Here is a 24,176-nt window from a genome sequence, read left to right on the forward strand (position 1 = left end):
AAAAGAGGAAGTTTCATCATTGGCTGAAACAAAAAACACAAGTGAGAGAAGTCATAGATGATGAAAATTAGTAAAGATATCACAGTGGGAATATAGAAAAGGCAGGTGTCTCATGAAAAGAATTTGGCATTTGGAACAAGGCAGTTTGGGTTTCAAACCCCTGTTCCAAGATTATTAGGTGTGTGATCTTGGGCAAATGACTTAAGCTCTCTGATGCTTTGTCTCCTCTCTATAAAATGGGAAGAATGATGTCATCCTGACAGGGTTTCGGGGAGAAATGAAGATAAAAATCTTGAGACCGCATTGGTACCGAGCGGGCACTCACTAATAGAGTTCTAATATTCTTGAAGCAAATTCAACCTAACCCATTACTTTTTGTATATGTTTAAAACTATTTTATGTATTTATTCAAATGTTCATGGGCATATGAAAACATGAGCTTTGCTAGAAATATCTAGCTTTTATAATTAATCCAAGAAAAAGACAGTTGGAAAGGAGCTGGATGACATATTTTCTATTGGAAAAGAGGGAGGATTAGGTTGCTTCTATACAGTTATCTTGCCTTCAGAAGAAAAAATTTTACCCGGCACATTGGAGAAGCCAGGAGACCTGGGCTGCAGTCCCAGCTCTTCCTCCACCTCCCCGTGTGATCGTGAACACATCCTTTTCTGCTCTGGGCTTTTGTGTTCTCTCTGAAACTCGGGTTGGATTATGTAATCACTAAGTTGTCTCTCAGAGCTGATATTCTATTCATTATTCGAAGCATGTCTTGAAAAGGACTTTGGAGGGAAATATGAAGATACAGAATTATGATAGAATAAAAGCTTGGATTTCTTTAACAAGCTGGCAAGGAAGCAGTCTCAAGACTTAGGTATATGCTCCTGGAATCCTTATCCATTAAAAGAAGACTGCATATATACACATACCTATGTGTGTGTGCATACACATACATATACACATGTTTACGTGCTATTGCTACCCCTTGCCTCTCTCCAGTATGGAGGCTGGAGAAGCTAAGTAATTGCTTCCCCAGCATCCCTTGCAGTAGGTATGCTCATGTGAGCAAGCCATGGTCAATGGGATGTAAGGGAAAATCCACTGGAAGCCTTCTCAATATGTCTTTCCTTCACTGATAAAAGAAGAGAGCCACACATGGAAAAGCTTTTTTGCTGCCCCTCTCTTCCCTCTCCTTCTTCTTACCATGAATGAGGATGTCTGGAGCTGTGGTAGGCATTTGGCAACCATGGGTAATGAAATGAAGACAAAAAGCCCATATATCAGGGATGGTAAAAGAGAAAGATGAAAGAGCTTGGGGCCTTACTGAAATCAGAGAGAGGCCTAGACCACCTTATTTCTGGAACTCTTTTTTTTTTTAAATAAAGATTCTATTTATTTGACAGAGAGAGAGAGAGAGAGATCACAAGTAGGCAGAGAGGCAGGCAGAGAGAGATGGGGGTGGGGAAGCAGGCTCCCCACTGAGCAGAGAGCCCAATGTGGGGCTCGATCCCAGGACCCTGAGATCATGACCTGAGCCGAAGGCAGAGGCTTAACCCACTGAGCCACCAGGTGCCCCTATTTCTGGAACTCTTAACTAAACACCGTTTGTGCCCTGGCCACTCAAAGTGTAGTTTGTGCACCAGCAGTCACAGGCATCACCTGGAGTTTTGTTAGACATGAAGAATTTCTGGCCTCATCACAGACTTAGTGAAGCAAAGTCTGCATTAAAAAAAAAATCCCCACGGGGCGCCTGGGTGGCTCAGTGGGTTGAGCCGCTGCCTTCGGCTCTGGTCATGATCTCAGGGTCCTGGGATTGAGTCCCGCGTCCGGCTCTCTGCTCAGCAGGGAGCTTGCTTCCCTCTCTCTCTCTCTCTCTGCCTGCCTTTCTGTCTACTTGTGATCTCTCTCTGTCAAATAAATAAATAAAATCTTTAAAAAAAATTTTTAAAAAAATGAAAAAAAAATCCCCAGGTTGTTCTCTGTATTTAAGAATCTATTTTTTTGTCTTTTTTCATTTGTTCTTAAATTCTATCTATAAATGAAAAAACAGACTCTTAAATATAGAGAGCAAACTTATGGTAACCAGAGGGGAGGTGGGGGTGAGAAATGGATGGGGGAAACAGGTGAAGGGGATTAAGAGAACACTTATCTTAATGAGCACTGAGTCCTGTCTAGAGCTGTTGAATCATTGCACATTTGAAACTAATATGACACTATATGTTCATTATAGTTTAATAAAAAATTATAAAAGATGCTCAGGTTTTGATGTTCTGAGTGCACATCAAAGTTTCAGGAGCATTGGTTTGTAGCCCTATTAATGAGGGTCTATTACCTGCATCTGAAATTAGTCCTAACAGACAGTATGTATGTCCTCGGTATGTCCAAACACATAGCACTATGTCCGTGTGTGTATGTGTATACATGCAGATGTGAATATACAAATAGAAAAATCATGCAAGGGGGGTGCGCCTGGGTGGCTCAGTGGGTTAAGCCTCTGCCTTCAGCTCAAGTCATGATCTCAGGGTTCTGGAATCAAGTCCCATATTGGTCTCTCGGCTCGGCAGGGAGCCTGCTTCCCTTCCTCTCTCTCTGCCAGCCTCTCTGTCTACTTGTGATCTCTCTCTCTCTGTCAAATAAATAAATAAAATCTTAAAAAAAAGAAAAGAAAAATCATGCAAGGAAGACATGAACAGACATTTCTCCAAAGAAGATATATGAATGGCTAATAGACACATGAAAAAATGCACAACATCACTCAGCAGCAGGGAAATACAAATCAAAACCACAATGAGATAGCCCCTCACACCAGTCAGAATGGCTAAAATTAACAAGTCAGGAAACGACAGATGTTGGCGAGGATGCAGAGAAAGGGGAACCCTCCTACACTGTTGGTGGGAATGCAAGTTGGTGCAGCCACTCTGGAAAAGAGTATGAAGGCTCCTCAAGAAGTTGAAAATAGAGCTACCCCACGACCCAGCAATTGCACTACTGGGTATTTACCCCAAAGATACAAATGTACTGATCCAAAGAGGCACCTGCATCCCAATGTTTATAGCAACAATGTCCAAAGTGGCCAAACTATGGAACAAGCCTAGATGTCCATTGACAAATGAATGGATAAAGAAGATGTGGTATATATACACAATGGAATACTACTTAGCCATCAAAAAAGAAATCTTGCCATTTGCAATGACGTGGATGGAACTAGATGGTATTATGGTAAGCAAAATAAGTCAATCAGAGAAAGACAATTATCATCAGATCTCACTGATATGTGGAACTTAAGAAACAAAACAGAGGCTCATAGGGGAAGAGAGGAAAAAGTAAAACAGGACAAAACCAGAGAGGGAGACAAACCAAAAGAGACTCTTAGTCACAGGAAACAAACTGAGGGCTGCTGGAGGGGAGGGTGATGGGGGATGGGGTAACCGGGTGATAGACATTAACGAGGGCACGTGATGTAATGAGCACAGGGTGTTATTTAAGACGGATGAATCACTGACCTCCACCTCTGAAACCAATAATACATTATATATCAATTAATTGAATTTAAATTTAAAAAATTTGAAAAAAAAAAAAAAATTCCTGCAAGGACACAGGCTGTGGGAGTGTGTGTGTGTTGGGGAGTTTGAGGGTCATTTCTCCTTCTTACCTTAATTGCTAGGGTTTAATGAACTTTTAATTTCAAACCTATGGGTATGTATACGTGTCACAGGAATGAGGGGCGGCGAGAGGCTTACCCGCTCTCCTCCCTGTCCAGCAGGGCGTGGTAGGACGCCACGTCCCTCTGCAGCTGCGCCTTGTGTGCCAGCAGATGTTCGCGAGCCTGCTGCTGCTGTTCGGCCTCAGAGCGCATCTCCCTGAGCTCTGCCTCCAGCCGGCTCACCACAGCGCCCAGGTTCTGGAGCTCGATGTCGTGCCAGTGCTTGGCGTCGTGCAAAGTGTTCTCCAGGCCTCGTTTCTGCCAAAGAGAGAACGCGGTCCACACCCGAGGCCACACGCAGGGCCCTTGAGGAGGGAGCTGGGCAGAGCTGTGCGAGGGGCTACGCTGGGCCTGGGCCGTCCATTAACTCCAAGGACGAGGGCCTGGCTGGGTTGCAGAGGGAAGCGATGACTCTGCCTCCAGAGGTCGGAGGCCAGACTCTTGTTTGGTCTTATTCACAGATTCTTCTGCTGAGGGTGTGTGGGAAGAAGACAGCCAAGAGGGAAAGGAGAGGGAGAACGATGAAGTGTACTGATGAAGTGTACTGATGAGACAGAATGAAAGAGTGTGAAAGATAACGAGAGAAAAAATGAGAGTGAGAAACTGACACAGGAGAGACAGTTTGCAGGTGTTTTTTTTTTTTTTAAAGATTTTATTTATTTATTTGACAGAGAGAGATCACAAGCAGGCAGAGAGGCAGGCAGAGAGAGAGGAGGAAGCAGGCTCCCTGCTGAGCAGAAAGCCCGATGCGGGGCCGGAACCCAGGACCTGGGACCATGACCTGAGCCAAAGGCAGCGGCTCAACCCACTGAGCCACCCAGGCGCCCCTGCAGGTGTTTTTTTTCAAGGAAATCTTGCTCTCTGAACTGCCTCTGGGCCTTTCTGCTCATGATTCCTCACTCCCTGCGGGGCCCTTTCCTCCTCCACTGCTGAAACCACATCCATCATTCAGCTAAAATGCCCTCTCCTCTGACACTCTTGGCCAGATTGCCAGAGTTCGAATGAATGTCTCTGGCCGTTGCACACTCGACAGTGTTTTCTTCAGTGTGTTAGTAGCACACGTTGGCTAATGCTTCTTCCCCTATCTGCCCCTTCACTGTGGGCTCCCAAGGCCCCATCTTGAGCCTGTTCTCTCTGAGCTCTGCTTCCTGGGCCTGTGTTGGTTGGTCTTTGCCACACATGACTTTAGTTGTCTCCCTCCCGATGACTCCTGCATTGATGTTTCCAGGACAGATGTCTCCCCCCAGCATAAACCTGCTTCTGAGTTTCTTCCTGGAAATATATACAAGTCATGGGCACTTCAAATCAACGTATCCACAGTGGAGCCACTGACTTCTTTCTGAACCTGTCCGCCTCTCCTGTGCTTCCGCTGGTGAGTTCACATGGACTAGAAACAAGGGAAAGGCATGTCCCTCATCTTCCTCCCCTCCGTAATCCAGTCATCACGGAGTCCTACCTCTTATGTATTCTGGAAAGTTTTCACTTCTGTGCCCTCTTCCCCCCAGCCACCAGTGCCCAGGATGGATGCTTATCACTGCTCCCTGGGGGTAAGCTCAGTAGCTTGCAACTCATCTCTTGGTCTCTAGTTCCTGCTACCCCTGCATTCTCTACACAGCAATAACTGTGCTTTGTCGAAAGTCCAAATCTGGATTTGTATCTCCCCTTCCTTCTCACCTGGATCATTCCTATTCATCCCCAAGTCCAAGCTTGGGGGTCACTTCCCCCAGAAAGGCTTCCTTCTTCCTTGATAGTCTCTTGCCCTTTCCCCCCACCAGGCTGGGTTAGGGACCCCTCCTCTGGCTTTCCATGGCTGCCCAAGTACATGCATGCCCTTAAACTTGTCATAGTGGGCTGAGCTGCTTAGAGGCATGTTTCCTCTACCAGACAGTGAGCTCTTCAGAGATGAAAGGAAGTTTCGTAACTCTCATGGTAAGACCGGGGCTGGCACAGAGTAGGTGCTCATCTGGGTGTGTTGCCCAGGATGACAATATTTGTATTATGGTTACCCTTATTGCTCTACCTGTCTCCCCATTAGACAGGAAACCTCATTTTCTCATATAGCAAGCCCTGCAGACTGTAGGGCTGACCAACAAACACGTTTAAAAAGCTGTGTGCATCTATCTTTAACATTTTTAATAGTTGTAATCATGGTACACCTACAATTTAGCATCTGGATTTTTACATAACACATAAGAACAGATAAATACCTTTTCAAATTGAGATAAAATCTCATTAAAACAACTTTCTGTACCTTGCCTCCTAGGAGATTTTTCATACCTTTTGGGTTACTGTGGTTGAAATGGACGCTTTTTGGTCATGATGCCATCTTGAATCATGGCTCCTGTTAAGCAGGGGCCACCATATCACCTTATTTAAACCATTTTAATTCCATAAGACCTAAGAATATTGAGTCATATTCCCATCCTAGATAGATTTACAGGTGGCAAAAATGTGACTAGTAGAAAATAAATCTAGATCAGCATCTGGCCTAGGGTTATTATTTTGGTGAGAGCTGAAAACCCCTCTATGGCAAAGATGTGGAAATGGCCACCTGCGCTTTGAGAATCACTCGTTCCAAACTCTCCGGGTTTTCCCACTTTGTTCATCAGGAAATTCCTTGTAGTGTTTAGTGTTGATGTTGTACCTGTAACACCTGTTGTTTGGAAAGATCTTTCGTGGAATCATGTTTAGATCATCTGTCTAGTTTTTGCTCCATGTTCACAGGTGACTTCTCCGTTTGGCCTGAAGTTTGCTCTGATGACTTAGGACCCAGTGTCCAACATATGTTTGTGCAAATGCCTGTCAGAGGTCCTCTGTCTCTTCCATCCCATCCTTAGTGCCTCAGTCCAGCTTCTTCCCACCTAAGTCCCTGACATCCTCACCTGGTTCTCACAGAGACGCTTGGGCTCAAGCGATGGCAATCAGGCCACTGCTGCCCATCTCCCCACTCCAGCCCCCACAGTAGCACAACACCGGCAAGCAAACCCAGGTCACAGAAGCATACTTATTCCCCAGTTTCTGGAGATTTGAAGGGACTTCCTTGAATTGCTAAGCCCTCCATAAAGTAAAAATAGTGACCTTGTGTGATTTCTGGCCTTGAACTCCATTCCTGATTTGCGTTGACGGAACACAGAGCTCAGTAGGCTTTAAGCACCATTACTGGTGCCTGGTTGCCAATACAAAGAGGGCCTTGCTGGCCAAGGGGACAGCCAGTGCTGCCAGCTCACCTGTCTGAGGCTTAGATGAGCTGTGGGGGCCTTGTGTGTGTGTAGGTTGCTCTGACCAAGGATAACAGGTGTGCTGGATGGACTGAGCTGTGTCTGAAAGCTGCAGGAAGGTGTGCTCCTTATTCCGGCTGTCTGGGCTCCTATCCTTGACTGGAAGGCCCAGTGACCAGAGCTCTGATCTACTAGCTCACAGAGGACAGAGGCGGCCTGTCCTGGGTCCCAAGCACAGCCAGCATGTCACTACTCCTACGTCCCTCCTGGTTGGGGGTGTGAATTTTCTTCTGATTTGTTCCGGTAGTCAGGACGACGGGGTTTGAGTGAGGTGATTGGTTGATGCCAACCTGGGATTACTATTTCAGTGGTTATAATAATAATTTTACAACGGTAGGCAGTAATAGATACCAATTATTGACTGTTCACTCTGTACCAGGCACTGTGCTAAGGGCTTGACCTGTGCTGTTTCGTAAGTCATCATCCACATGACTTTATGAGGCAAATACTGGTGGGTCCAGTGACAGAGCACATTTCCAAAGGCAGGTGCAATCCCTGTCTCCATCCCATGTGTTCTTTCTCTAGGTGGCCTTGCCACTGCCTCGTCAAGAGGTGGAGTTTCTTTCTCTTCCTGTGGGATCTGGGATGGCCTTTGACTGCTTAGACCAACAGAGTTCTGTGTAGGTGATATTCAGGGATTTTTCAGGCCAGGTGGTAAGAGACCTGGTAGCTTCTGTGCTGATGCTCTGAGGGAAGCTGGATGCCAGAGCAGTAGTCTGACTACACGACTGCCATGATTTGAGGAAGTCACAGCTAGCCACCTGGAGAGGCCCCATGGAGGAAAAAAAAGAGATGCACAGCTGAGGCCCCACATATGTGAGCGGAAGCCACCATTCTTGGAAGGGCCGGCCCCAGCAGAGGCCGCAGCTGTCTCTGCCGGACTCCACCTAAATTGCAGATTGAATGAACACATTTTTTACTGTTGCCTTAAGCCGCTAACCCGATAGATACATATGATAAATCCTCACTTTGCAAGTGAGAAAACAGAATCTTAGAGGCATCACTCCGCTAATAAGTAGAGGAGTCAAGATTCCAGATTCCAGAGTGAGGGCCAATCCCCAATTCCAGAGGCCTGCTGTGGTCTAGAAGCGCAATTGAGCCAGAAGGGCTTGGCTCTCCTACTTGTTACTCGTGCTCATGGGCAAACCCCTGAATCACAGTTTGCTCTTCTGCAAAATGGGTTGTCAGTCACCACACTTCTCAGTGTCTCTATGAGTGTCTGATGAGAGAATGCATGCAAGCATGCTCTCCTTACTATTAGTATCACTTTGAAGAAATGACATTCTGGACCCTCATCAAGGGCTTTGGGGACATGAAACAAATGAGACATGGTCTCTGTCCTCAAGGAGTTGATGTGATGTTGGTGGATGAGCTGGTAGAACCATGTGAACCACAGGGCTGTGAAAGCGAGTGGGTGGAAGGTGGAGAGGTCACCCCACCTGTGGGAGTCAGGATCTAGGCTTTTCCCTGTGTGTAGCACTTGCATATCTTCTCCCTCACTTGTACCAAGGGTGTGAAGACAGGTAGGGGTGGGCAGAGTTGAGGGGAGGGGTCTCCTTGCAGCCATGGGAAGAACATGTCCAAGGGTTCAAGTGTAGGAGACCCCCCACCCCAAAGGGTGGTTCTGGGCATTTCCCTTCCTGTGGAAACTGGGCTGGTCTGTAAATGAAGCCCAAGAACTGGGGGTGCTAGAAGGTGTGGAAAAGGAATCTTTCTATTTTACCCCCAGACAATCCCAGTGGAGGGAGGGACACTGAAAATGCAGGAAAGGACAGTAGATAGAGAAATGCCCCACATGGGGCAACAGTGGACAGGGGAAATTTACTGAAGGGAGGAGAGAGGGGATAAAACTTCAGAGGTATTTTGGAAACAAAGATTGGAAACAGAAGACAGAGGATCTCATGTTTGGGGACCTTAATCCTACCTGCAGAATGGTGAGAGTGACAGCATCTGCTGAGGGACAGAGGTGAGGGCAGGCTGGAGTTTACTGAGAATGGAGGCTGCTAGGAGCAACCGCTCTGGGGAGCACAGTACCCTCTTCTGTGTTCGGTCATTTGGCTGAACCCAATGTGGTTATGAGCTTCTAGAGGATGGGAACCATTCACTTCATGGTTGCGTCCCTGGGACCTTCCTCATGGAGGGCTCAGCACACAGCTGGAGCAAGTATATGTGTGGAATGTGTGTTGAGTGACGGGCTGCCTCCCCTCAGGTGCAATTCATCCAGGCTTTTCTGATGATGTGGGCTTCAGTGTGTGTCACCAGCGTTTTGCCTGGCACTTTCTGTTATGGAAGAGTGGAGTTTTGGCAGTCACAAAGACATCTGGGGAATAAATGGCAGCCCCCTTATACTTGTTTAAAGCGACTTGGGGAAAAGGCAGCACCCCTAATATTAGGATCAAGGGTTAGGGCAAGGGAATAAAACAGATGAGCATAAATTCACATAACTCTGAGTAAATAATGCAATTGTCTTTCAGACAATTAAAAAAAAAAAACAACTAAAATGGCATTGCTTTAGGCTGTAGTTTCCTGATTTTTCTCACCTCTGATCCTTTTCTCACATCCCCTTGCAGTGACCCCAATCCCATCACAGAATGTGAGGGAGAGCTGTGGCAGTGAGATGTGTGTCATGTGCTGTGCTGTGGCAAGACAGCATCTTCCTGAGCTGACTGGGTATCGTGTGACCTTGTTATCCAGAGGATGATGGACCCAAGGGAATGGAAGACACATGAAGGAGGGGAACTCAGGGTTGATGGAATGATCTTGACCATGGGTAGTGAAAATGTTGTTTCTGAGGGAACCAACTAGAATAAATCCTTGAGCTAACTTAATGTTAGGCTAAGACTGCATTGGGAGGTGGGGCTGCTGGTTTGGTGATGGAATGGATTTGGGTGGCAAGATTGAGATGAGGAGGGTTTAGGGGGAGTGGTAGAAGAAAGGGGCACTAGCAATAGTATTGGAACTTCCCCCAAGGCTTGAAGCTGATGAGAGACAGGAGCTCCTTGGGCCTTGGTAGAGTCCAGACCACCTCAGCTGCATAAGAATTACATGAACCATCCCCCTCATGTACTGCAGTGTGGACAAAATGCTTGTGGTTCCAATTGGTACACATGGGCCCCCCCACAGGGGCCATCAAGGAGGAGCTGTAGGCTTAGTACCCTAATAGAACTTCAGTTCACCCCAGAAAGCAGAGGGTAAATTGCTGTATTATTAATAATTATTTTAATTATTTTTTTTTTAAAGATTTTATTTATTTGTCAGAGAGAGAGAGGAGAGCGAGCGAGCACAGGCAGACAGAATGGCAGGCAGAGGGAGAAGCAGGCTCCCCGCCAAGCAAGGAGCCCGATGTGGGACTCGATCCCAGGACGCTGGGATCATGACCTGAGCCGAAGGCAGCTGCTTAACCAACTGAGCCACCCAGGCATCCCAAATTATTATTAATAATAAATAATGCAAGAGACTTTCCCACAAATCCCAGTGAGTCTGAGGAGCTTCCTAGTCTTAATTTGGCTTTCCCAGAAGCAGAGCCTGAGCCAGGGATCTTGGTACATGTAAAGAGTTAAGGGGTTGCTCTCAAGGAAAGGGGAGCAAGGAAAGCAGGATAGGACAGAGGAAGGCGCTAAGCCAGGGGGAAGTATCAGTTGGAGTCTGGTACAGCCTGATCCCACAGGGCGATTACGAGGGTAAAGTACAGGACAAAACCCATTCCACTCAGAAGCCAGTGGTCTGGGCTTTTAAACCCCACGTCAGCCAGTCATTGGCTGAGGGCTAGAGGAGGTGGGCCTAACCGCCCAGGCCAGGTGTCCACTGTTTGGCTGAGGCCAATTCTCTGGAGAAGTGGGACATCTGTGGATGTGAGCGGCCAACACTCTCAGCAGTGGCCTGGTGTCGTGTATTCCGGTGGGGCACTAACAGCCTTCACTATGCTGGTTGTGATTCAGTATCAGCTGACCCTTTGGGGGCCTCAAGACTCTTGTGAACTCTAACCCAGATGACTAGTGCAACAGTTGAGAGTAAAATTGACATAAGAAATGCCAGGGCTCTTCCCAGCCCACTCACCAGGGCCCGCAGGGATTCTGTCTCCACCTGGAGGCTCTGGACCTGGCACGAAGTGTTGTGTAGCTCCAGCCTGAGGGCAGCGGCCAGCTTCTCTTCCTGGGTCTGCGCCATGCGGGCCATCTCTGCCTGTTGCTGGGAAGGGGCAGGTCTCCACGTGAGCAGGGGTGCGTGGACAGCCCGAAGCCCGCTTTCCCTTCTGCCCTTCCCAGGACCCACTCCACAGCCTCTAACTCAAACGGCTGGCCGATTGAAAAATCCCTCTTTTTCCACGGGCACCTTTCCTGATTTGCATACAAGCATTTATTGAGTTTGAACATATAGTGCATACAAGTAGAATAAAATTCGAAATCTTTTTTTGGAGGATTTGTGGGAGAAAATCTCTTTTTGTCCCTGTGCCTTAATTACCCAGTTCTCCTCCTTCCAGTTTCTTATACCTCTTTCCAGAAATTATACACACACACACACACACACACACGATATCTATATCTATCTATCCGTTATATTCTTTCTTGCTTGCTTGCTTGCTTGAAGAGAGAGAGCACAAAAGGGGGTGGTCAGAGGGAGAAGCAGACTCCCCCGATGAGCAGGAAGCCTGATGCAGGACTCGATCCTGAGACTCCAGGATCATGACCTGAGCTGAAGGCAGTTGCTTAACCAACTAAGCCACCCAGGCACCCCACCCCCCAATTATTTCATACATTTATAAGTAAATATATGTAATCATCCTCTACTTGCTTTGGTACTTAATATATCCTAGAAAATATTCTCTACCAATATATATAAATCAATTACATTCTTTTTAATGGCTCCAGAGTATTGCCTTGTTTGGAAGTACAGAATTATCTAGAAGCCCTGCACTGAGGAGCACTTAGATTGTTTCCAGTCTTTGCCTGTTACAAACAATGGTGTAAAGAATTACCTACAACCCTCATTTTCCACACATGGGAGTATCTCTGTGGGGTAAATCCCTGAAGTGGGACTGCTGAGTCAAGGGGTATGCATCTGTCATTTTGATGGATGTTGACAAATTGCCTTTCAGAGAACTCCCAACCCATCCCAATACTGTCAGGCAGTGCCAATTGCCTCACACCTTCTTCAAATGAGGAACTATCCAACTTGATCTGATAGTCCCTGTTTCCTTGTAAAAACCAGTCTGGCCACAATTGTGAACACAAGGGGAAGGTCTGTGTTTTGCAGTTTCTCCCTCAGCAAGGACATAGTCTGATTCTTTCCCATACTTTCCGGGGGAATAGGTCATTCTTTCTCTCTCTGCTGGAGAAAGGGGAAAAACTAGAGATCACCTTCATTCATCTTTGGTACAGGCTGACGCACGTCTCTAAGTCCGTGATATGGGAGAAAAAACCTGTTCTGGATTGACCATTTTTACTACATATGAATACTTATTTACAGGGTTATGCAAAAATAGTCCAGTCAAACTGACTAAGAAAACTGGGGTCAAAGAGCTCATCCCAGGTGTAGCTCTTCCTGTGTGAGGGCTAGACAGAGCTTAACAAAAACATCCATTAAAGGTCTGGGATCAGCTATAGGTGAATGGAAGCTGTGGGCCCATCTTGGACTGGTCAGCCCATGGCTGTGTGTCCATGGACCATCATTCAGCCTCTCTGAGCCCTAGTCCCTCCCCACAGAATGCAAATGACAATGAGAGGAGACACTATGACACTTCCAACAGGTTATACATATGGAAACTTGTAGAACCTTAAAAGCGTGCAAATAGTGACTGCATATACTTTTCTATATGTAACAAGTAGTATCAGCCAAAAATGAGTTTGTAACCACTCTAGGTTGGGTACTACTAATGATAACTAACAGGTGCTAAGCACTTATTCTGTGCCAAGCACTCCATTAACTGCTTAAGTCCATTATTTCAGCTAATATTCACGACCTATGAAGCAAGTGTCATTGTTATTCCTATTTTACATGAGGAAACTGAGGCAGAGAGAGACTGAGTTATTTTCTCAAGATTTCATGGTCTGTGAGATGCTGCGGCCCATGCCAGAGCTGTACTCTCAACCAGTTTTGAAAACCACTGCTTCCACAAATTCATTTCCACCAATTCATCAAGAGCCCCAAAAGTCGGGGCACCTGGGTGGCTCAGTCGTTAAGCATCTCCCTTCGGGTCAGGTCATGATCCCAGCATCCTGGGATTGAGCCCCGCGTCGGGTTCCCTGCTCAGTGGGAAAACTGCTTCTCCTTCTCCCACTTACCCTGCTTGTATTCCCTCTCTTGCTATCTCTTTTTTCATCAAATAAATGAATAAAATCTTAAAGAAAAAAAGAGCTCCCAAAGTAGAGCCGTCTTCCCTAAAGTGAAGGTGGACCCCTCTAAAACATCCTCGTGGTCTGTCAAGTCTTGCTGTGATGGGTCACCCCATTTCTCTCCCTGTCTCTGGGGTTGGGACTTGGCCAGGTGGGCTGTGTGGGTGGGCAGGCGGGGTTCCGGCAGAAAGATCCAGCTGGAAGGTGCAGGTGGTTAGAACAGCCAGGAGCAGCCGGCAGCCGGCAGCTGGAGCCCACGCCTGACAGCTCACGGGAGCCGAGGGTTAAATTTTCAGGAAGTCTGTAAGCTGCTTGGTAAACACAGCCATCATTAAAAATTAAATTATATCCACTTACAATTAATATATATCAAAATGGTAATACTCCAAACACATCACTTGCTAATTTATTTACATTTTATCATTATCTGTGCTATATCGAAGTTATTTATATCGACGGTACCTGTGGGGTAGGCATAACATTTAATGGTGAGCTTCTGTGCATCTCTTCCAAACTCTGTGCTTATTTACATCAAGTTAGGAGTTTGAAATCAGCTGTGGTGAGTTTTTCTTACCTCATGGAAATTGGCAAACACTACAAATCAGGGTTTGAATTGTTTCGCTGACTGTCTAGACTTAAGAAAGGGATGCAGAAAATGTTAATAATGCAGATTAAACTTAAAGTGGGTCATGTCTATAGCTGTCACATTATGAATAGCAAAAAAATTAGAGGTAATATCTTTCCAATATTTATAAACTATTGCTGATTTGCAAAGAAATAACTAATGTCATTGATGAAAGGACTCATTAAGGTCAATGGAAATAGCAACCAAAATTCATATTGGACCTATTCTCATTTATCATTGATGTGAGTGACTTTTTGCTTAATCGGATATTAATAATTGAGCATATTTTATAATCTGATTTTGGACATTGTCGATGACAGAATTATAAAAACAGTTGGCAGATTTTGCAAGAGATAGCTAGCTAGTCAGTCACACTCAAGGTGTAGGTGCAAATGGAAAAGCAAAGTATGTATTTTATTCTAAAATTTAGGTAACCTCTAAAATTATATAAAGAACACATCATCGGAAACTCCTATGTTACCTTGATATGATATTGTGAATCTGACTGGCACATAAACACAAATGCTTACATTTGTCCTTGGAGAGTAGATATGAAACATAACCAGCACACCCTGGGTCAGAAGCTGGCATGAGTGGAAGTCAAGTCTCACTGAAGGCAAATTTCAAAGCTTAGGCAGGTGGGTCTGGAGTAAATCTGCTGGTCAAGGCCATCACCACAGTCCGGCAGGTGATTTGCCCCCTTCTCAACCCAGACAATGAGAGGTCTGTATTCAGAGGTACGTGCTGATCTTGTGGGGAGTGGGATGATTGCTGGATTGCTGGATTGGAGTGTTTCCCAAACATTCAACAAGCAGCATGATTTTTTGCATATCTGAATACCGACTCAATTTTTATTTAAATTGATTCATGTTTCCTTTGTAAATAAATGTGTTTAAAATGGAAGCTGTAGATAAGATCTCAATTTTTTTTTTAAGATTTTATTTATTTGACAGAGAGAGAGATCACAAGCAGGCAGAGGGGCAGACAAAGAGGGGGGAAGCAGGCTCCCTGCTGAGCAGAGAGCCCGATTCGAGACTTGATCCCAGGAACCTGGGATCATGACCAGAGCCAAAGGCAGCGGCTTAACCCACTGAGCCACCCAGGCGGCCCAAGATCTCAAATTTTATGTGCATCAGGATGATCTAGGGAAAATACAGGTTCTGATTCAGGAGATCTGAATGGGCCCAGGAATCTGCATTTAAAACTCCCATGTGATGCCTGGTCCATGGGAACAAAGTTCTAGATTGCTAAGGAAACAGATAAAACTGTAAAACTGTTGGTCATAGACAAAAAATAGCTGAAAAATTAATGACATTAAAATAAACCAATGTTATTGTATTTGAGCAAATGTTGCCCACCACGCAGCTGAGTCCCAAAGCCTGCCTTCTCTTTGTTGAAAGGTGAGATGGATGAGTATAAGAGAAGTGTTGATAACCTACCAGCACCCAATGAAAACTTTCTTATACAGTTTAATTAAGATTGAAAGAGAAAAAAATGAATTTGATCACTATGGGATTCAGTGTCATTTTATATCATGCCCAATACCTTCTCAAATCAGCTTATGAATGGTACTTGCCCTCCATCTGGGGACAGTCTGCTGCTTTAACTCACCTAAAAGTATTACTTGTCCTTCTCCAATGGCTTTTTAGAGTTATGCTTTCTGATTAATAATTACTTCTGTTTCCATTTCCACCCAATGCCTTCAAGATTTCTCCTCGCAGACCAAATAGCAGGTATGCCATTCTAGACCTGAGTCTAGGAAGGTAGGACTGTATTTTGTTGCTGAGCGCAGTTGCTAGGATGTGTAATGAGATTAAAATATGCTGGTCCCCAGACTTTCAAACCCACTTGAAATCTTGGCTTTGTTGTGCAGGGGGCCAGCCTGCACCTTTGCACTCCATCTATATTTCTGGGACAGGAGAGCACATAGACACTTGGAAACATGGTAAAAAATTGCAAATTAAAAAAATTTAAATTAAATGTACACATTAGTGCACGTGAAAGTGGATGGGAAAGAAGAAGGACAGTATGCTTGGGAGTAAGGCAGAAGGAAATATTTGAGAGTCTCCACGTGGAGGGGGGAAAAGGGCCATCTCCAAACCCACCCCTCTGCTACGCAGGTGTGTTCCTAGCAGAACACGTATCCAAGATGGGGGCTGAGAGGTTGAACTGTGTACTCTGCCTTTCTCCAGCAGTTGCTGTGTGGATTTCAGCCAGTGGTTTGAGCTCTCTGTTTTTGCAGCCCGTGAACAAGAGCTTTACAAGAGCCTTGCTCTTCTGCTGAGTATAGCTGACTGCCTGGCTCTGCAGCCTCTTGGACCTCATGGGATCACACTAACCTTATGATGTTCACGCTCATGGAGAAAGGGAAAGCAACGAATTCCTCGCAGAGACAGGCATTCACCATCTTATATCAAGGAGGAATCTTATCCCATGGGGAGGGCACAGAATCATGGTTTGGGAAGATCATGACAAAAGTCTGGCATAACCTTCTGGACCCTCAAGACAAAGGCCTCTTAACCTCACATTCCACAAGACAATGCATCAAGACTCCCCCGCACTCCATGTGATCTGCCCAGGCCAACCTAGCAGTCCAGAGTGATGGTTCTGGAGGTAGAACGTGTGGTCTGAATCTCAGTTCCACCACTCTGGAACCATGTATTCTTGGGGAAGTGACTAACCTCTCTGTGCCTTAGTTCCTTCCTCTGTGAAATGGAGAAGATCACAATACCTAACTCTGTGGGAAGATGAAATGAGGATGGCCTGTCAGGTGCTTAGGGCATGGTCTGGGCACTTGGTACAGGCTTACTAAATACTCTGTTGACTCTGCTTGCAAGCACGTGGTATTCTGCCTTGTAGAAGATTGGTCTTTCTATCTGTTGCCGGCCACCTGCCCTAAGCCAACCTCGCACTAGATCATAGTAAGCTTGTTTGTAAGGACAACTTCTTACTGATGCCTCTGTCTGCACTGGGGACCTAACATGGTGTTTTACACCTTGGGCACTCCCAACACATTTACTAAAGGTCTACAGTGTGTCCTAGGCACACGCGAGGGACTGTAGAAAGGGAGGGTCCCCCGTCAATGGAATGAAATCACACCTCCTTTTAATTAGGAGGATTAGCTTATCAGTATTATAATGACCATGGGATTATATAAATGTTACTTAGCTAAGGATAGCTTTAGACAAGCAGCATCCACAACCCTGACCTACTCCAGCCAGATGTAGGATTTACTTGGCTGAAGGCCAGATGCCATCCAGTCTTCACCTGAGACAGGAACTCTTCTTAGCAGGAGCTAAAAAGAAGTATGTGTCTCGCTCAATGGAACTTTGGTGTTGGCAGGAGGGCTGGCCTGGCTAGGCTAAGCCAAGTGTCTCCTTGAATTGTTTGACACAGGAATTGCCTGGCTATTGAAGCTACTCATGAAAGACTATGGGACCGATTCCCAGCCTCAGTGGAAGCTGCCCAAGGACACAGCGAGGGACACCCGGCTTTGCGGACTTGCTGCCCCTCGGTCATTAGGAAGGGTACCCCACTGATGAAGGCAGCAGGAGAGGCTCAGAGGTGAGTAGAATTCCAAAGAGAAAAATATGTTTTTCTTCTTCAAGTAATTATTGGAGAAGTTTAATGATAGTATTTTTCTTCTGGTTCATGGAGGTCATTCCATCCCAAAGAAGGGTCTCCTCTGCTCTGTCTCTTCTCAAAGACCGGTAAGCGTTGAATGCAAACACTACTACTTTAATTTCTCAGGGATTTGGGTTATTGTATATTTGCAAGTCTCTTATTTTAGAAGTAAGGTCCCTACCCTTTTCATGGGAAAGAGCTACCATTGAGAAATACCTAAGATAGCTTTGAGACTGAAGAACTGGGTGGCCAGGGACAGGCCAGGAACTTTGTGCCCACAGCCCCATGCACAGGGCCTGGCGCCTGCTTTTTTTTTTTTGACATTTGTCAAATATTCGCTTGGCAAATGGAGTCTGCATGAGTGAGTGAGTGAAGATTTCTTGGTAGCATGTGGAGGTTACAGTGTTGGGTGATCCCCAATATAGACTGTCACTCAAATATTGGTTGTCGACCGGTTGTGGGGTTGGAGAAACAACATGGAAGCTGAGGGTCTGGGTGTGGCCTCTACAATACTCATGTTGTACTGGGTAAAGAACAGGTGAAAGATAGGCAGGGCTTACCTCAATGAGACAGTCTCTTTAGTTTCCCTTTTAACTACTACTGATTCCCCTTACTCTGTCCCCCAGCTCTGACCAGCTTGGCTACGCTCCTGTAACACACAGTGACGGGAACCAAACCCTGGCCTCCTAGCTCCTATAGCAACCCTGCCCTACTGGCTAACAGTATCTTTTGAAAGCCACCTGGAACTACCATAACTTAAATAGAAAGACAATTGATAAGCTGGGGACCTAAGTACAACTTACTGCAGGGAGAGGACTAATTTCTCTAGTGTACAAAGAGTCACTACAAACCAGTAATAAAAAGTCCAAGACCTAATAAAAATGGGCAAGGGATATGATCCGATAGTATAAACAAGAGCAAATATGGCCGGAATTCAGCATGTAAAAAAGATGTTCCACCTTCCTTATAATATGAGAAATGCAAAATAAAACTGCACTGAAAAACTGAGTTTTATCTCTACTATTGACAAGGATCACAGGGTATGAGAACTCACAGTATTGGTGAGGATATGGGAAAATGGGCACTGTCAAACACTTCTGATGGGAAAGTAAATTGTTACAACCTTCATCGAGAGTAATTTGACAATATTTATCAAAATTGCTAGTGTGCATAATTTTTGACTCAGAAATTCCACATTTAGGAATTTATCCAGCAGATATTTTTCTATATTGGGAAGTGGAGGACAGATGCAGTTAGTGACTAGTCTAATGTATAAAAGCAAAAGATTGGAAGCCACCTAAGTATCAATCAGCAGGGCATTAAAATAAGTCCTGGGATACCCATTGCTAGAACAGTTTTTTCTGTCGAGGGCCAGATAGTGAATATTTTAGGCCTAGCAGACCATATGGCCTCCACTGCCACTATTCTGCTCTGCTGGTATATGCAAATGCAGCCCTAGACAATACGTAAGTGAATGAGCATAGCTGTGTTCCAATAAAACTTACTTGTAAAAAAACAGGCAGAGGCTGAGATTTCGCTTGTGGGCTATAATTTGCTGCCCACTGTGGTTTAATATTATGCATCTAAAAAGCAGTATGTTCTGTATACTACTATCTGTGTAATGAGAGAGAGAGAGAGAATTTACACATATGTCCTTGTATGTGCATAAAGTATCTCTGACAAGACTCATAGTAAAAGGATAACCTTGATCAACCCTGTAGAAAAGAAGTGGGGTGGCTGGGACAGGGGTTGGATGTCATTTTTCATTGTATGTCATTTTGTACATTTTGAACTTTGAAGCAAGTGAGGGTATTACCGATTAATAATGCTTACATAAAATCCAAGTAAATAAAAAATGAAATGAAAGTGGGCTAGGGCCCTTTGCCAAGGTCTCCCTGTGACATACTAGGAGGGGTAGAAAGGCTAGATGACTCCCTTCGGTGCTTGCAATAAGCACGCCTGAAGAGACCATGGCTTATTTCACTGAAGAGACATCAGGGATTATAGCTGACTCATGAAAGCACAGGGACCCCCTAGATTATAGATGCTTTTAGGGGTTCTGCTCTTTCTATTCTCCTTGAAAGGAACTCTCCCTGTTGGCTCTCATGGGGATATCACATCAGACCATCTTGTCATCTAGAGCCAGTGACCTCGGTTGACTAGCAGAAACCCATTCCATACAATTTCGTATATTCTAGAAAATATTCACACTTCTTGGTACAAGCAAGCAAAGAGTGGGCATTGCTATGACAGCCTATATAATTATTGTTTGTGAATGTGGACGATATGGAGACATGTTATCCAAGGTTCCTAGTCTGCTCACGGACAGATCTAGACCTGCGTTGTCCAATATGGTAGCCACTAGCCGCACATAGTTATTTAAATAAAGATTAGTAAACATTAAATAAAATTAAGAACTCAGTTTCTCAGTTGGATCAGACACATTCCCAGTGCTCAAGAGCACATGTGGCCAGTGGCTGTCATACTAGATAACTGCGCAGACCCATGACAGTCCCATCCTCACAGAAATTGCTATTAGAGAGCACTGCTCTAGTCAGTGGCTAATGTCTCATCCAGCTCTAAGACTATCAATAGCCAGAAACCTCACAACTCATCTCCATCTGTTCACCTCTCTTCATTCTTAACTGTCTCCATGATGTGTCATTGGGGCTGTTTAAGGCATGGTCATTATAGCTCCCATAAAGTTCCTGACCACAAATGTCTTGAACTGATCCGAGGCAAGCGCAGACCACTGTCGGAAGAGATGGCATGAACGCATTTGCTGTGATGTCCCAGGCCCCCGGGGGTATTGAAAGGAAGCTGAGTTCTCTTTTGTTGGCACTTCCTACCCCACCACGCCAGCTAATGCTGGCAATTGAATAAGCCTTTGGTTATTGTACACACCCTCCCACTGCAGTGAATAAGGGACAGAGGTGAGGCTTCCAGGCGTGACGGTATGGAGCCCTTCCCCGGGAGGAAGATCCCAGGGAGGAGGTTAAGAATGCAAGTTGCCTGCTACAGAATGGAAGCATCTTAACATAGGCATGCTAGGAAAAAGCTGAATGATAGGGGTTCTTCCATATTCCCCCAGGTGGCCTGTTTAGGATCTGTGGGGAATGTATTCCATGGGTAGCCAGGAGGTCTGGAGAGTGGGATGGCATGTTGTCTGTGGTTCCCCAAGCATCCCCAAATACCCAGGGCTGGGTAACCACAACAAGCAGACAAGGGAGGGCCGATTTGGAAGACCCTCCAGAAATTCTCTGGACCAAACTGACCCTCCCTCAAATACGGAGTTACAGAACTGAGAAGCTCTGAAAGCTGGACCACCAAATTCCTGACATCCATGACCGAGGCTGGAGAGAACCTAGCCCGAATCTCTTTATAAGCTTTTAATGACTTAAAAATAAGAGGAATTAGCAGATAACTTGGGAGCAGACGCTGATGGCATCCACCTTTATCCCTCAGGAAGCTTTATTCCAGAACATGTGGTTCTCCCCACCCTTCTGTTCCACTGCCAGATTTTACCCTTCTTTGGCTGGGAGAACCTTCTCTGAAGTCTTTGAAAGGTCACTCTGCTAGCAGACGGCAGATGTCTGATGGGGATGGTATTACTACCGCAGCTTCCTCGCCTTTCCCCTCTCTTAAATTCTGTACTGTTACCCAGAAACCCTGTGGGTGCAGAGTCCAGTCTCCCCCAGTGGGTGCTGGTTAGATAATGAGTTCTTTGTTGGTTCCCTTCTCTGCTTCTTCCCTACTGGTATTTTGGTTCACTCCCTCCCCCAGCTTCCAGATAAACCATTTCCTCTTTAATATTTGTCTCAGACAAAGTCAGTTTCTGGGGAAACCTAAACAAAGACATAAATTAATCATGTCAATTAATTTTCAGCCTCCCCAGCCTGAAAGGTAATTAAATACGTGTCTGTATGCTCTCTGCAAAAGGTTTGAAAGGAGTGTGGGCTAAGCCATTTTACATTAATGCTTCGCTGCCAAGAAACAGACAAGAGGTGCTCAGGATGGGCAAATGTCAGCCCCTAAGGGCATGACAGCAACTGACAAAACTATTTATTGGAGGACTTCTGGCTGTCAGTTCTGATCTCTGTTGATGATCAGAGGAATTCACTCATTCTGCAAATATTTTCTGAGCTCTGCCTTTCTGCAAGAGGCCCCAGCAGCATTAGCCAAATGAAAACAAGTACTGTCTGTTTTCTCTGAGATGTAGCTTTAAGATTACTCTATTAAAAAAACACTAATGAATCTGTTCAGAATTAATGTTTGAATTACTGTTGGGCTGGTAATGATTCTCAAGAGGGTGAAGGGTGAGTAATAATGGCCAGGATTTTTTTCTTTTTCACACTACGTAGATTTTTTCCTGTTATTTACAATGTCCCCCTCCCCCCACCCGCTTCCCCAAGGAAATAATCACTGCAATGTGGGGTATGCTCCAGAAGTGTTGGGACAGAAGCAAGGCTGCAAACTGCTGGGCCACAGAGCTTTCACTTTGGAAACAGAACGGAGGAGGAACGACTACCCAATGTGGAGAAAAGGTGCCTGACCCGAGAGCCAGGAGGGCTGAGCGACGGTGCTGCCAGCCAGCTGTGTGACTTCAGGACATCAGCTGCCCTCCCTGGATCTGGATCCTCACCTCTGAAGTGAGGAAAGGGGATGCTGTGGTGTCTCAGGTCATGAATTATGAATATTCATGAGTCTCCTAAAAAAGGAGCAATGGACCCACATCACATCTATGGTTAGGTTTCATTTTTCCCTTTGTGCTGTTCTCCCTCTCACCTGGTTGGGGTGGGAGACAGCTTGTTGTGCAGTTAGTAGGCACTATTTGCCATAACAAGAATTTGTAGGGACCTGGCCCAAGGAATTAAGGTCAGAAAGAAAGGGGCTGTTGAAAAGGGATCTGGGTAGAGAAACAGGGAGTAAAGTGTGGAGGCCAAGAAAAACAAGGCTGTACCCACCTCGAGTCCAACCCAATTTCCAGAGACAAATAACTCAGTTCCTTAAGCCCTAATGTCACCCTCCCCTCCATAAACAAAACTGAAGGAGGCTGAGGTAGAAGAAAAAGTAAATAAAGTTAAATTTCTTCTAAACCCAAATCTCACGAACAAGGACGCTTGATAGCAAGAATGTAACATTCCAGCAGGAAACTCCCAATTGTCTTCATGCTAGTGCCTCATTAAAGGGAAAAACGGCCTTGGCTTGATAGTAGCCAGGCCTTCAATATCCTGACAGTCTTCTTTACCCTGATAGGCCTTCTGAACACCCTCTTTGTCCTCACCCACCACCGAGTCCACCCCTACTCTGCTTTTAAAAACTCTGACTGTAATCTGGCTCGGGGTCCAAGTCCCTACTCCGCTGTGTCAGATATACTTGGGTCCAGGCTTAAGCTTGTCAAATAAACCCTCATGCGATTGTATCGGAGCTTGGCTCCTTGGTGGTCTCTCAGATGCGAAAACTTGGGTACAACATTTGGAGGTCCCACCGAGATCTGGGAGACTCCCAGGACCCCAACCCGGAGGGTGTTGTGCCTGCTGGTGAGTGCACTCGTTGTCATCTATTTGCGCGCATACTTTGGGAGCTCCACTCTGCATTTTCTTTTTTAACCTGTAGGAATTCCGATCTGGAGGCTCGGCTGCTGGTGCAGTCGGGCCCATATCTAGAGTCGACATTGGCTCAAGCGGACGCGTGGCGGGCCGTCGACCGGGGGGTCTTGGGAGACATCCCTCTGCCCCTGTCTGGAGGCTCGGCTGCTGTTGTAGCCGGGCCCGGAGGACAAGGTCCTCATCTGAAGGCTCGGCTGCTGTTGCGGTTGGGCCCATGTCTGAAGGCAATGTGTTCTTGTTAATTGTTATAAGTGTATTTGTCTTGTTGTGGACTGAGGACATCATGGGACAGATGCAGGAGACCCCTGTCTCTGGTGATTGACCACTTCTTGGACATTAGGGAAAGAGCTCATAACCTGAGCACAGACGTACGAAAGGGAAAGTTTCGGACTTCCTGCGTGTCTGAATGGCAATGCTTTAATGTTGGATGGCCCCGGGAGGGCCGCTGGGTATGCGGTTGTTTTGTCTTGTCTTTTTGTTGTCGTTATATTGTTTGTTGTGTTTGAAGAAATGGGGCAAGCAGAGAGTAAGGGGACTCTGACTTTCGTCTCTCTGTTCCTCCTAATAGATGTGGGGCTTCTCCCTTACTCATTTCTTGTGTTAATGGCTATAACTGGAGCCAACTGGGGTTGGTCTAACTCGAGACAGAGACTTTAAGGAATGTTCCCAAGCAGCTGCCGAAACAACTTTGTTTCGGGGACATTCCTTGCCCTCTCTGGCCCCACGGAGACTGCCTAACCCTTCCCCCTCCTCGCTGGTGGGAAAACATAATGGCGTCTGCTCCTCTGTTGGGGCTGATGAGCTCTAGAACCAGGAATCCTTTCTCGCCTCCTGGCGGCACTTTGTTTCCTCTGTCTCCCCTTCTCCTGTTTCTGCACCAACATGCGTGCGGCCTGCATGACTGGCCTCTAGACCATCCTCGGTGCTTCCTGCACCACAGCTCCTCCTTCTCTCTTCACTGTCAAGGAGCAAGAAGAGCAGCCTCTGGACCTAACACCCCCCACTCCA

At 45.9% G+C, this 24,176-nt stretch overlaps 1 protein-coding gene across 1 annotated transcript in view; it reads right to left on the reverse strand.

Annotated features, from left to right (window-relative positions):
* Positions 1-3,733: 3,733 nt before the first annotated feature.
* The window catches only part of BFSP2 (beaded filament structural protein 2), a 65,202-nt gene continuing 44,759 nt past the window's right edge, over positions 3,734-24,176 (reverse strand). The window contains exons 5-6 of the mRNA XM_047736784.1: positions 11,035-11,166; positions 3,734-3,958 (exon numbers count right to left, since the gene is read on the reverse strand). Coding sequence (XP_047592740.1) covers positions 3,734-3,958; positions 11,035-11,166 — 357 coding nt within the window. The remainder of the gene's footprint in view (positions 3,959-11,034; positions 11,167-24,176) is intronic.

This window comes from Lutra lutra, chromosome 1, assembly GCF_902655055.1.
Source record: "Lutra lutra chromosome 1, mLutLut1.2, whole genome shotgun sequence".
NCBI lineage: Eukaryota > Metazoa > Chordata > Mammalia > Carnivora > Mustelidae > Lutra > Lutra lutra.